This window comes from Leuresthes tenuis, unplaced genomic scaffold, assembly GCF_036924035.1.
Source record: "Leuresthes tenuis unplaced genomic scaffold, fLeuTen1.0.hap1 SCAF_23, whole genome shotgun sequence".
NCBI classification, from domain to species: domain Eukaryota; kingdom Metazoa; phylum Chordata; class Actinopteri; order Atheriniformes; family Atherinopsidae; genus Leuresthes; species Leuresthes tenuis.
In genome coordinates, this window is record NW_027325377.1 from 2,312,218 (window position 1) to 2,325,412 (window position 13,195).

General features: G+C 45.1%; 1 protein-coding gene across 5 annotated transcripts; it reads left to right on the forward strand.

Annotated features, from left to right (window-relative positions):
• Positions 1-1,321: 1,321 nt before the first annotated feature.
• On the forward strand, positions 1,322-10,924 carry fbxo7 (F-box protein 7). Of its 5 annotated transcripts, XM_072377613.1 has the most exons (9): positions 1,322-1,448; positions 2,114-2,236; positions 2,313-2,517; positions 4,495-4,903; positions 4,986-5,069; positions 5,146-5,241; positions 9,861-10,037; positions 10,276-10,316; positions 10,583-10,924. In XM_072377613.1, the coding sequence occupies exons 2-9, from the start codon at positions 2,115-2,117 to the stop codon at positions 10,877-10,879; spliced, it is 1,431 nt and encodes a 476-aa protein (XP_072233714.1). In that variant the 5' UTR covers positions 1,322-1,448; position 2,114; the 3' UTR covers positions 10,880-10,924. The 5 variants fall into 5 exon arrangements, with proteins under 5 accessions (XP_072233714.1, XP_072233710.1, XP_072233711.1 ...); XM_072377609.1 differs by lacking the exon at positions 1,322-1,448 and having other exon boundaries at positions 1,468-2,236; XM_072377610.1 differs by lacking the exon at positions 1,322-1,448 and having other exon boundaries at positions 1,468-2,236; positions 4,498-4,903.
• The last annotated feature ends 2,271 nt before the right edge of the window (positions 10,925-13,195 follow it).

Below are 13,195 nucleotides of genomic sequence, written 5' to 3' on the forward strand. Positions count from 1 at the left end.
GTCATTTTATATCTTGTCAAGTTCAACGACTACAGGAAACCGGAAAAGGTGTATCTTTCCTTCAAATTAAAAGCCCAAAACCTTTTTCTTCTTTTCCCCCCGACGCAAAAGAATTGGAAAATATGTTTTTAACAACAATAATCAATAAGTCAATCAACATTTATTTATATAGCGCCTTACAACAACCAGAGATTGACCAAACTGTTTCACAATTTCAGAAATAGATTTAAAATACACTGAATTGATTTGATTGATATGAGATACAACTTTTTTAAAAGTTTTATAACAGAGTTGTTTTGGCACCAGCATTTACATTTAAGTCCCCATGAACCAGTTTGTGGTTTTACCATATAAACAAACAGAAAAACACCAAAGTGGTGTAACCCAGTCCACTATTATTGGTCTTTTCCAATCTGCTCTCTGCAGATGGCCCCGCCCACAATTCTGGAGGCGCTCTGCTAACATTTGACTCAAAAAAAAAAGTTAACTGGTCCAAGACTAGAATTTACTTCGGTGGTGTCCTTCTAGATACTTTTCTCGGAAATAAAGAAGTTAAAATAAAGTTAAATAGTTAAAAAAAAGTATAAATAATGAAGAATACCATGACTGGTCAGTTACTGCAGCCGGTTAAGGCCCCGCCTACATTTAACATATGGCCCCACCCACAATTATGTCGTTTTGAGGAAAGTCTGACACAAAAAAAAAAGTTAATTTTACAAAGAGTACAATTTGTTGTGTTGGTGTCATTTGAAACTATTTTCTCGGAAATGTGAAAATAAAATAACTTATTTTGTACTATTTTGTTGATGTGCTGCTTAAATTTTGACACATAAAAAGAAAACTAATTGAACCAAGATTAGAATATGATGTGTTGGTGTTATTTTGATTAAATTTCACGGAAATAGAAAAGTTTTACAACCATGACAGACAGCTTCAAAACTACTCTTCTGTGATTGGGCAGCTCCGATGGCCTGATCAGGCCCCGCCCACACCATCACATTGCCCCGCCCACTATCAAATCTTGCTCTGGTGAACTTTGATGCATTAAAAAAATTAATAATTAATTGAACCAATTTGAATATGATGTGTTGGTGTTATTTAAAGCAATTTTCTCAGAAATGAAAAGGTCTTGTATACTTACTGGTTTATATGGGAACTGATATTAGAATATTTAAATATCTACCACTTTAAATAATAAGCAAAATATTGAATCTATTGACATTTTCACGGCTTTGTGTTTACGAGTTTTGTTTTGAAAATCCAGAGCGGAAGTTGCACTTCCTGTTTTTTTTTTTTTTTGCCGCAGACGTTGCCTGCAGGTTTGTGTTCACAGAGAAATGTTTGGGATATCATCACGTTTGTCCCTCATGTGAAAGTTTCTCTGTTTGACTTTAAAGAGCCGAGACGGTCGGGGCGAAAAGTTCCGCTTTAACCAGCTAACCGACCAGGTTAGTTAGCACCAACTTGCAGTTTTGACTGTTACGCAGCAACTTTGGTTTGCTAACGTCCTGAAACGAAAACGAAATCTGCTTCAGCAGCGTTTTTCTGTCGTTTACCCATCTGTAGCTGAAGTGTTGGATGTTTTCAGTGAGAATTTGATGTCAAAACAAGGCGATTTCAGACCGAGTTTTGAATGTTTTCTGGAAATGCTTCGTTGTTTTTATGATAACAGGAAATTAGGTTAGCGTAAAAGATAACGCGGGACGTTAATGACGCATCAAAAATTAAAAAAATGGATGATTCACATTGTGATTTTGTACTAAATTCTGTTGTAAAATGGCCAAAAGTATGTGAACACTCCCGGCAACGAGAAACAGTAGAAGAAGAGTCTCTCCACCAAACTCCATTAACTTTTCATCAAATTTAAGCAAAGCCTGACTTTCATGCTAAAAGCAAAGGAGATATGAAGTTCAAGCGGGACCGAGATGAATTTTGAGTAATTCGGGGGTCATTTTAGGACAAATCTGTTGTTTATTTCTACTCAACATGTTATTTTGCTGCCTGCAGCAGAGCATTACAGCATGATTGTTGCTCAGGAGCCATCAAAGTCAGGAGTTTATGCTGAGACATTAACTTGTGATCATGGCGATGGTTGCTGTGTGTCGGTCCTCAGCATGAAGCTGCGAGTTCGGATCCACCAGCAGACCAGCAGGGTGGAGTTACCATCGGAGGAGCCCAGCGTGACGCAGCTCAGGGAGCTAATCAAGGAGACGCTGCTGTCCTCTCATGGACTCGGGTCAGACCTCAGGCACATTTCATTGTCCACGGCACGTGTGGACGACCTGATTCACGTTCGTCTGTTTCCCCCTCAGCGCTGACACGGAGTTCAGTTTGTCTCTCGGAGGCTCGGAGCTGCTGTCAGCAGACTCTGAGCAGACTCTGGCGTCCTGCGGCGTCGTCTCTGGTGACCTCATCTGCGTCCTGCTGCCTGCCGCCGCCGCCTCAAACCCAACCACAACCACCTCCACCTCGAGAACAGCCCACAGCCAGCAGATTAACAGCGGGACCTCCAGCCAGGTGAGTTCAGGGGATATTCTCTCCAACAAGGAGACGACACTGCAGGGAAAAAAGGTAGAAAAAAGTTGAATTCATCAACCCATTCAGACCTGATCATAAAAAAACTCAACAAACCTCCAGAAGTTCATTAGTTTGAACCTTAATTTAACAGATAAAAGTCCAAAGAATTGATTCTCAGAGTCTTCACCGACCAAAAGAACCAAAAGTAGAATCTGCTGCAGCAGCAAAAGTTGTTCTGGAGCCAAAGAAAGACAGAAAGTTTATAGAATCTACAGCAACAGCTTCTGGAGCTTCTCCAACCAGCAGGTTACCTGCTGACAGGTGAGGGTGTCAGGATTGGGTATAAAAGCAGCTTCCACCAAAGGTTCAGCCTCTCCAACAAGGATGGGTCGTGGCTCACCGCTTTGTGCCAAACTCCATCAGAGAATCATCAATAAGTTCAGGAAATATTCCTCAGAGTCAGACTGTAAAGAACTTTGGTCTTTCAGCATCTACAGAGCAGGATATTGGGAACAGATTCACACTTTTGTTGCATTTCCAACTGAAACACGTTCATAGAACATAAAGGAGTCGCAGATATGATCTAACAAACAGGCACATTTGGGAACAGTTCAGTGGGAACAGTTCAGTTAGTTGGGAGGGAACAGTTCAGTGTTCAGTGGGAACAGTTCAGTTAGTTAGGAGGGAACAGTTCAGTGGGAACAGTTCAATTAGTTAAGAGGGAACAGTTCAGTGTTCGGTGGGAACAGTTCAGTTAGGAGGGAACAGTTCAGTGGGAACAGTTCAGTTAGTTAGGAGGGAACAGTTCAGTTAGTTAGGAGGGAACAGTTCAGTGTTCGGTGGGAACAGTTCAGTTAGTTAGGAGGGAACAGTTCAGTGGGAACAGTTCAGTTAGTTAGGAGGGAACAGTTCAGTGGGAACAGTTCAGTTAGTTAGGAGGGAACAGTTCAGTGTTCAGTGGGAACAGTTCAGTTAGTTAGGAGGGAACAGTTCAGTGGGAACAGTTCAATTAGTTAAGAGGGAACAGTTCAGTGTTCGGTGGGAACAGTTCAGTTAGGAGGGAACAGTTCAGTGGGAACAGTTCAGTTAGTTAGGAGGGAACAGTTCAGTGTTCGGTGGGAACAGTTCAGTTAGTTAGGAGGGAACAGTTCAGTGGGAACAGTTCAATTAGTTAAGAGGGAACAGTTCAGTTAGTTAGGAGGGAACAGTTCAGTTAGTTAGGAGGGAACAGTTCAGTGTTCGGTGGGAACAGTTCAGTTAGGAGGGAACAGTTCAGTGGGAACAGTTCAGTTAGTTAGGAGGGAACAGTTCAGTGGGAACAGTTCAGTTAGTTAGGAGGGAACAGTTCAGTGGGAACAGTTCAGTGTTCAGTGGGAACAGTTCAGTGTTCAGTGGGAACAGTTCAGTGTTCAGTGGGAACAGTTCAGTGTTCGGTGGGAACAGTTCAGTGTTCAGTGGGAACAGTTCAGTGTTCAGTGGGAACAGTTCAGTGTTCGGTGGGAACAGTTCAGTGTTCGGTGGGAACAGTTCAGTGTTCAGTGGGAACAGTTCAGTGTTCGGTGGGAACAGTTCAGTGTTAAGAGGGAACAGTTCAGTGTCAGATATGATCTAACAAACAGTGAATAATGGATATAAACTGACACGTTTCAGGTTTAGAGAGTAAACTGCGAGGATTTGTGTTCCTGCAACACTTTGTTGTCTCACTTTACTTCATCGTGTGAGTTACTGGAAACATTCGGTGACAGTTTGGACTCGTATCGTCCGTCTGAACGGCTCCTGACAGACGTTTTGAAGAAGAAGAGTTTGTTAAAAACTCAACGTGGAAGGAGAAAAGTCTTTGAATGAGTTCAAACTGATGTTAAAGTAGTTTGCAGCTGGTTTTCTTCCATGAAAACGTTGCTTTTATGTCTTATTCTGCATCATCGCTGTCAGAGCTGTGATTGGCTCGCTGTGCATCAAACGGCGTGCGTATTTCAGCAGGTCCCGGATCAGCTGATGATCCAGCAGCCGAGCAGCGGCGGCGGTTCGGCGGCGCCGACCTCGCCCACGCAGACCTGCGACATGCAGGAGTCTGAGCCGGCGGCGCTCGTCTGGGAGCCGATGCTGTGCAGCGAGGCAGAGGACGGTCAGGCGCCACTCTCGCTGGACCTCCTCTATCACACGGCCCGGATCGCCAGCCCCAACGACGCCGTCATGGTGGCCGCGCACCTCCTCATGCTGGAGACCGGCTTCACGCCTCAGGGCTGCGAGGTGAGGCCGGGGGAGATGCCCGCCGGGTGGAGGTCTGCAGGCGGCGTCTACAGGCTGCAGTACGGCCACCCGCTGAGCGGGAGCAGCCTGGCGTCGGTGGTGGCGGTGAGCATGGGCCCGCTGCTGGTCATCAACGGTGAGTTCGCTGTCGGCTGTCACATGTCAGAGCCGAGGTGCGGCGCCTGGAAACCACATTTCCTCTGTTTGTTCCCCCGCAGCCACTCTGAAGGTCACGGAAACTGTGGACGCCGTCCGCAAACTGCAGCTGAACGCCTGCAGCTACGTGACCGACGATTGGCCAGGTAATAGGGCCGCCATCGCTCGGCTTTAACGTGGGCGGCGCCCGGCAGCCGCGAGTAACCGTCTGTCTTTGTTCAGGAGAAAGTGCGGCGGCGGCCTTGAAAGACCTGAAGAAAATGTCCCGGATCTTCAAAGACCAGCTGGCGTACCCGCTGATCGCCGCCGCCAGAGAAGGTAAACGCCACATGACGGCTTCCACGCTCCTCACGGCGAGACTCGGAGCCCAAATCAAACATCTCCTGTTTAAGAATTGTTTTTGTCACAGAATAAAAATCAGAAATTCGGTGGGAACAGTTCAGTGTTCAATGGGAACAATTCAGTGTTTGGAGAGAACAGTTCAGTGTTCAGAGGGAACAGTTTAGTGTTCAATGGGAAGAGTTCAGTGTTCGGTGGGAACAGTTCAGTGTTCGGTGGGAACAGTTCAGTGTTCAGAGGGAACAGTTCAGTGTTCGGTGGGAACAGTTCAGTGTTCAGTGGGAACAGTTCAGTGTTCGGTGGGAACAGTTCAGTGTTCAGAGGGAACAGTTCAGTGTTCGGTGGGAACAGTTCAGTGTTCAATGGGAAGAGTTCAGTGTTAGGAGAGAACAGTTCAGTGTTTGGTGGGAACAATTCAGTGTTCGGTGGGAACAGTTCAGTGTTCGGTTAGGAGGGAACGGTTCAGTGGGAACAGTTCAGTGTTCGGTTAGGAGGGAACAGTTCAGTATTAGGAGGGAACAATTCAGTGTTAGGAGGGAACAGTTCAGTGTTCGGTTCCCCCGGTGGGAACAGTTTAGTATTCAGTAGGAAGAGTTCAGTGTTAGGAGGGAACATTTCAGTGTTCAGTGGGAACAGTTCAGTGTTAAGAGGGAACAGTTCAGTGTTCGGTTAGGAGGGAACAGTTCAGTGTTCGGTGGGAACAGTTCAGTGTTCGGTGGGAACAGTTCAGTGTTCGGTTCCCTCGGTGGGAACAGTTTAGTGTTCAGTGGGAAGAGTTCAGTGTTAGGAGGGAAGAGTTCAGTGTTCAGTGGGAACAGTTCAGTGTTCGGTTAGGAGGGAACAGTTCAGTGTTCGGTGGGAACAGTTCAGTGTTACGAGGGAGCAGTTCAGTGGGAACAGTTCAGTGTTCGTTTAGGAGGGAAGAGTTCAGTGTTTGGTGGGAACAGTTCAGTGTTCAGTGGGAACAGTTCAGTGTTAAGAGGGAACAGTTCAGTGTTCAGTTAGGAGGGAACAATTCAGTGTTCGGTGGGAACAGTTCAGTGGGAACAGTTCAGTGTTCAGTGGGAACAGTTCAGTGTTCGGTTAGGAGAGAACAGTTCAGTGTTCGGTTAGGAGAGAACAGTTCAGTGTTCGGTTAGGAGAGAACAGTTCAGTGTTCGGTGGGAACAGTTCAGTGTTACGAGGGAGCAGTTCAGTGGGAACAGTTCAGTGTTCGGTTAGGAGGGAACAGTTCAGTATTAGGAGGGAACAGTTCAGTATTACGAGGGAACAGTTCAGTGTTAGGAGGGAACAGTTCAGTGTTCAGTGGGAACAGTTCAGTGTTTGGTGGGAACAGTTCAGTGTTCAGTGGGAACAGTTCAGTGTTCAGTGGGAACAGTTCAGTGTTAAGAGGGAACAGTTCAGTGTTCGTTTAGGAGGGAACAGTTCAGTGTTTGGTGGGAACAGTTCAGTGTTCAGTGGGAACAGTTCAGTGTTAAGAGGGAACAGTTCAGTGTTCAGTTAGGAGGGAACAATTCAGTGTTCGGTGGGAACAGTTCAGTGGGAACAGTTCAGTGTTCAGTGGGAACAGTTCAGTGTTCGTTTAGGAGGGAACAGTTCAGTGTTTGGTGGGAACAGTTCAGTGTTCAGTGGGAACAGTTCAGTGTTAAGAGGGAACAGTTCAGTGTTCAGTTAGGAGGGAACAATTCAGTGTTCGGTGGGAACAGTTCAGTGGGAACAGTTCAGTGTTCAGTGGGAACAGTTCAGTGTTCGGTTAGGAGAGAACAGTTCAGTGTTCGGTTAGGAGAGAACAGTTCAGTGTTCGGTGGGAACAGTTCAGTGTTACGAGGGAGCAGTTCAGTGGGAACAGTTCAGTGTTCGGTTAGGAGGGAACAGTTCAGTATTAGGAGGGAACAGTTCAGTATTACGAGGGAACAGTTCAGTGTTAGGAGGGAACAGTTCAGTGTTCAGTGGGAACAGTTCAGTGTTCTGTTAGGAGGGAACAGTTCAGTGTTCAGTGGGAAGAGTTCAGTGTTAGGAGGGAACAGTTCAGTGTTCAGTGGGAACAGTTCAGTGTTCGGTTAGGAGAGAACAGTTCAGTGTTCGGTTAGGAGGGAACAGTTCAGTATTAGGAGGGAACAGTTCAGTGTTAGGAGGGAACAGTTCAGTGGGAACAGTTCAGTGTTAAGAGGGAACAGTTCAGTGTTCGGTTAGGAGGGAACAGTTCAGTGTTCGGTGGGAAGAGTTCAGTGTTCGGTGGGAACAGTTCAGTGTTCAGTGGGAAGAGTTCAGTGTTAGGAGGGAACAGTTCAGTATTAGGAGGGAACAGTTCAGTATTAGGAGGGAACAGTTCAGTGTTCAGAGGGAACAGTTCAGTGTTCGGTTAGGAGGGAACAGTTCAGTGTTCGGTGAGGAGGGAACAGTTCAGTGTTCGGTGGGAACAGTTCAGTGTTCGGTGGGTTTGAACCGAACAGTTCAGTGTTCGGTGGGTTTGAACCGAACAGTTCAGTGTTCGGTGGGAACAGTTCAGTGTTAGGAGGGAACAGTTCAGTGTTTAGTGGGAACAGTTCAGTGTTCTGTTAGGAGGGAACAGTTCAGTGTTCAGTGGGAAGAGTTCAGTGTTAGGAGGGAACAGTTCAGTGTTAAGAGGGAACAGTTCAGTGTTCGGTTAGGAGGGAACAGTTCAGTGTTCGGTTAGGAGGGAACAGTTCAGTGTTCGGTGGGAACAGTTCAGTGTTCGGTGGGTTTGAACCGAACAGTTCAGTGTTCGGTGAGGAGGGAACAGTTCAGTGTTCGGTGAGGAGGGAACAGTTCAGTGTTCGGTGGGAACAGTTCAGTGTTCGGTGGGAACAGTTCAGTGTTCGGTGGGTTTGAACCGAACAGTTCAGTGTTCGGTGGGAACAGTTCAATGTTCGGTGGGAACAGTTTAGTGTTCAGTGGGAAGAGTTCAGTGTTCGGTGGGTTTGAACCGAACAGTTTAGTGTTCGGTGGGAACAGTTTAGTGTTCGGTGGGAACAGTTTAGTGTTCGGTGGGTACAGTTCAGTGTTCGGTGGGAACAGTTCAGTGTTCGGTGGGAACCGTTCAGTGTTGGTGGGAACAGTTCAGTGTTCGGTGGGTACAGTTCAGTGTTGGTGGGAACAGTTCAGTGTTGGTGGGAACAGTTCAGTGTTGGTGGGAACAGTTCAGTGTTCGGTGGGAACAGTTCAGTGTTGGTGGGAACAGTTCAGTGTTCGGTGGGAACAGTTCAGTGTTCGGTGGGAACAGTTTAGTGTTCGGTGGGAACAGTTTAGTGTTCGGTTGGAACAGTTTAGTGTTCGGTTGGAACAGTTTAGTGTTCGGTTGGAACAGTTTAGTGTTCGGTTGGAACAGTTTAGTGTTCGGTTGGAACAGTTTAGTGTTCAATGGGAAGAGTTCAGTGTTCTGTGGGTTTGAACCGAACAGTTTAGTGTTCGGTGGGAACAGTTTAGTATTCGGTGGGAACCGTTCAGTGTTGGTGGGAACAGTTTAGTGTTCGGTGGGAACAGTTTAGTGTTCGGTGGGAACCGTTCAGTGTTGGTGGGAACAGTTCAGTGTTCGGTGGGTACAGTTCAGTGTTGGTTGGAACAGTTCAGTGTTGGTGGAAACAGTTCAGTGTTGGTGGGAACAGTTTAGTGTTCGGTGGGAACAGTTCAGTGTTAGGATGGAACAGGGAACAGTTTAGTGTTCGGTGGGAACAGTTTAGTGTTCGGTGGGAACCGTTCAGTGTTGGTGGGAACAGTTCAGTGTTGGTGGGAACAGTTCAGTGTTCGGTGGAAACAGTTCAGTGTTGGTGGGAACAGTTTAGTGTTCGGTGGGAACAGTTTAGTGTTCGGTGGGTACAGTTCAGTGTTCGGTGGGAACAGTTTAGTGTTCGGTGGGAACAGTTTAGTATTCGGTGGGAACCGTTCAGTGTTGGTGGGAACAGTTTAGTGTTCGGTGGGAACAGTTTAGTGTTCGGTGGGAACCGTTCAGTGTTGGTGGGAACAGTTCAGTGTTCGGTGGGTACAGTTCAGTGTTGGTTGGAACAGTTCAGTGTTGGTGGAAACAGTTCAGTGTTGGTGGGAACAGTTTAGTGTTCGGTGGGAACAGTTCAGTGTTAGGATGGAACAGGGAACAGTTTAGTGTTCGGTGGGAACAGTTTAGTGTTCGGTGGGAACCGTTCAGTGTTGGTGGGAACAGTTCAGTGTTGGTGGGAACAGTTCAGTGTTCGGTGGAAACAGTTCAGTGTTGGTGGGAACAGTTTAGTGTTCGGTGGGAACAGTTTAGTGTTCGGTGGGTACAGTTCAGTGTTCGGTGGGTACAGTTCAGTGTTCGGTGGGAACAGTTTAGTGTTCGGTGGGAACAGTTCAGTGTTAGGATGGAACAGGGAACAGTTCAGTGAACAGGCAGGAGAATCCTTCAGCTTTGTTTCTGTGTTTTTTAATAGATAAATAATAAACTAAATTCTCATTTCTACATGAGACAAACCACTGGGGGGCGCCACCATTAAGGTTCTCCTCAGTTAATCTGTCGGTCAAATGAAAGTCTTTTCATGTCTGAATCATCTTGTGGAAAGCTCGCTCGTCTCTTGTATCTGTAACTGATGGCGGTGTTGTTGCAGCCATGGATCTGCCGGTGGCGTTCGGCCTGCCGGCTCTTCCTCCGGAGCTCCTCCTCCGGGTCCTCCGCCTGCTGGACGTTCGGTCGTTGGTCAGGCTGTCGGCGGTCAGCCGGCACCTCAACGCCGCCGCCGCCGACTCCACGCTGTGGAGACACCTGTATCGCCGGGACTTCAAAGGTGAGACGACCTCTGATGGTTCTGATCATGTGATTGATCCAAAGGTTTCCTGATCAGAACAAACAGAACTCTGTGGCACATGTGTAACTAAAGCTGGTTCTGACTGAGAAGTTTAGAGCTCAAACTTTGAAAAGACACCAGAACCAGGATGGTTCTGCGGCATCTTTGGGTCTGACATTCGAATCAGAACCTTTTTATGTTCATCTAATGGTTCTGAAATGTGTTTGTTGTGCTTCAGATCAGGATGGCAGCAGATCCAGAGACACAGACTGGAAAGAGGTGAGAAACTGGGTTTGAACTGGTTTTGACTGATGAATCGGATCAGTTTAACTTCAAAGGTTCTTACGTTTAGTCATAAAACAAACAAACAGACTAAAACTGAACGTGTTTTAACTTTAAATGTTAAAATCAACTCATTTTAATCAAATAACCAACTTAAACTCAAGAAAAAGGTGACCAAGAAAGTTGTATTTTTACCTTTTAACACGTTTAAGACAAAGAAACGAGCACTTTTTTAAACGTTTTTAACGTTTGCTTCCCTTCAGCTCTACAGAAAGACTCATAAGAGTCGCTCTGAATTACGACGTGCGATTCGTCACCGCTCCCTGCCGCCGTTCCCCGACCGGGACATCTTCACCCCGATGCCCCGCCCCCTTTTCCCTCCGCTGCCGGGGATCATCGGCGGCGAGTACGACCAGAGGCTGAACCTCCCCCACGGCCTGCTGCCCCGCCCCCGCTACGACCCCATCGGCCCCGTCGCAGATCCCGCCGGACGACCGCGCTCCGGTTACCGCAGACCGGCGGGAGGACGACCGGCTGACATCCGCCGAGGATTCATCTGATGATCGATTCCAGGACTAATCAATAAAACTAACAGGAAGTGACAAGGTGTTTATTTAAATGAGTTCTGAGACAGGTGGGGGCGTGGCCTAAAGGAAAGACCCGAGGCTATTAAACGACGCTGGAACCACCTGAAAGTTCAACCGAAAGGTGCCGAAAAAACACGGAGAGCACCACGAAATGTTCGTGATGAGTACGAGCTGTTCGTGACCGGCCAAAGCATCGCGTCAGGGTGCGTTTCTTTATGTTCAGACAAATAAACGAGTGACCTTTGTGACTCCTTTGTGACTTATTCTGGTTTGATGTCAGCGTTTAGCCTCGGACGGTTGTTTTTTCTGACCTGAGTCGGTTTATAGATGAACAACGAGACGATAAACACAACGATAAGCTGGTCGGTCGCACTTTACAGACGAAGTTTGCTTGTGAAATTCAGTCTATACAGTATTTTACTCAACAATCAGCTGTTAAATAACCGAGTTAGAGCTTTTATTATGTTCATTTTAGCTTGATCAACTGCGCTGAGATTAAACTGATCCATTGTTTGGGTTAGATAACACTAATGTGAATTTATTGCTCTTTGTTCAAGGATGAAGCTCATAATATTTGACAGTGTTGTAAAATATTAAAAAGGCAGAGCAGCGAACCTGTCCCAATATTTATGTAACATGTCGGTGGGATATTAGTATTATTTTTAATGAAAAAAGCTTCAATTTAAATACATTTAAGTCAACAAAGTTCCTGTTAATCTACAGATTATAACATTTATATTTAATATATATACATGAGTAATTGTTTATGGGTTTGCGTGCATTTTAGTCATTAAAAATACATGTTTAGTTGTTAAAGATTCATTTCATTTTCCCGTCTCCTCGAGCTCCTGCGAAAATGACGTCACCTTTTGTCTTAAAACAAGGGGTGCACTCGTTTAAAGCGACCGTTTCAAGCTGTGGGAAGCGTCAGTTCGGGCGGGCGGAGTTTGCTGCCGTGCACCGATGTAACGTCGAATTTTGTCACCCGTCAGAAACTGTGACCCGGTTACAAGCAACAAGTCCGATTTTGGACGTGTAAGAAAATGTATTGAATGAGATAATTCGTTAAAGTGACCATTATTGGATCCGTTTAAACGGCCTCAGCTAATTTGGCGCGTGTAGTCTCAGGTTTTGATGGACAACGGTCACCGTAACATGTCAGTTTGTTCCAACGACCGGAGGCTTTACTTGTGTTTACTCAGACAGTTTAATGTCTCTCAGAGCCTCCTGTGATGTCACGTTACATAAACCGTCCTCTGGGGAGCAGGAGCTCACGCGCAGCTTCGGTTAAAGTTAGCTTGAAGCTGTTAACCGAATGTTTGATGAAAAAAAGTGAATATTTGTGTCGTTGTTGATAAACTTTAAGGAGAGCGAAAGCCTGGCTTGCTGAAAGGGTTTAATATGAGTTACTTTGATTCTTCTCCTGCTCCGTTTATCGGAAAAATCTTCGGTTTATGCCAGTTAGCTGGCAGCGCTTGATTTGTATACCGCTACGTACCGGATGACTTTTGTTTTACGTCTGGTTCATTGGAGAGGGCAAAATAAATTATTTATAGGTTTCAAATCGCCGCTGAATTGTATATTAAGTCATTATAGACACACAAATTCAGCCAGAATACTGAAGGAGAGAATTAAAGGTAATATTTAAATGAAAAAACTAAAATATTAGTGTCTTATTGTTGTAAATGTAGCACTTATCGCCCAAAAGTACTAAATAAAAGTATATTTGACGGTATAATTAAACTATATATACATATATATTGAAGGTTACTTGGTTATCATTAACATTTTGATAATTTTCTTCAAATTCAGCCATTAAGTTATGTCAGTGTTTGTGTCAGAGTTAATCTTTATTTAGATGTTTAAATATGAGTGATAAACACACACAAACAACTTTTTAATCACAAAAACATTAATACTTTTGGTCAAAGATTTGATCATTATTTCCTTCATTAGATTATTTGAGAATTTTTCTGCAGAATTTGAGAATTTTGTACTTTTTAATCACATAATTTCATTGATTTATTTAAAAAAAATCTGACTGTTTTGATTGAATAAAAAAATATTTTTAAAAAATGGATTAAAAATTCACATTGTAGTCCAAACATGTTAATGAATGTGTCATCTTTTAAAAAAAATATCTTGGAATATATCAGACTTGTACTTTAAAGTCACAATTCTGACACGCTAAAAATAAATAAATTCCGCTTATTCTGTTGTGTTTTAATCTGTGTGGGTTTTGTTTGACTTTTAATCAGGCGGCAGCGGGCCTCCCCGGTCAGTGAATGT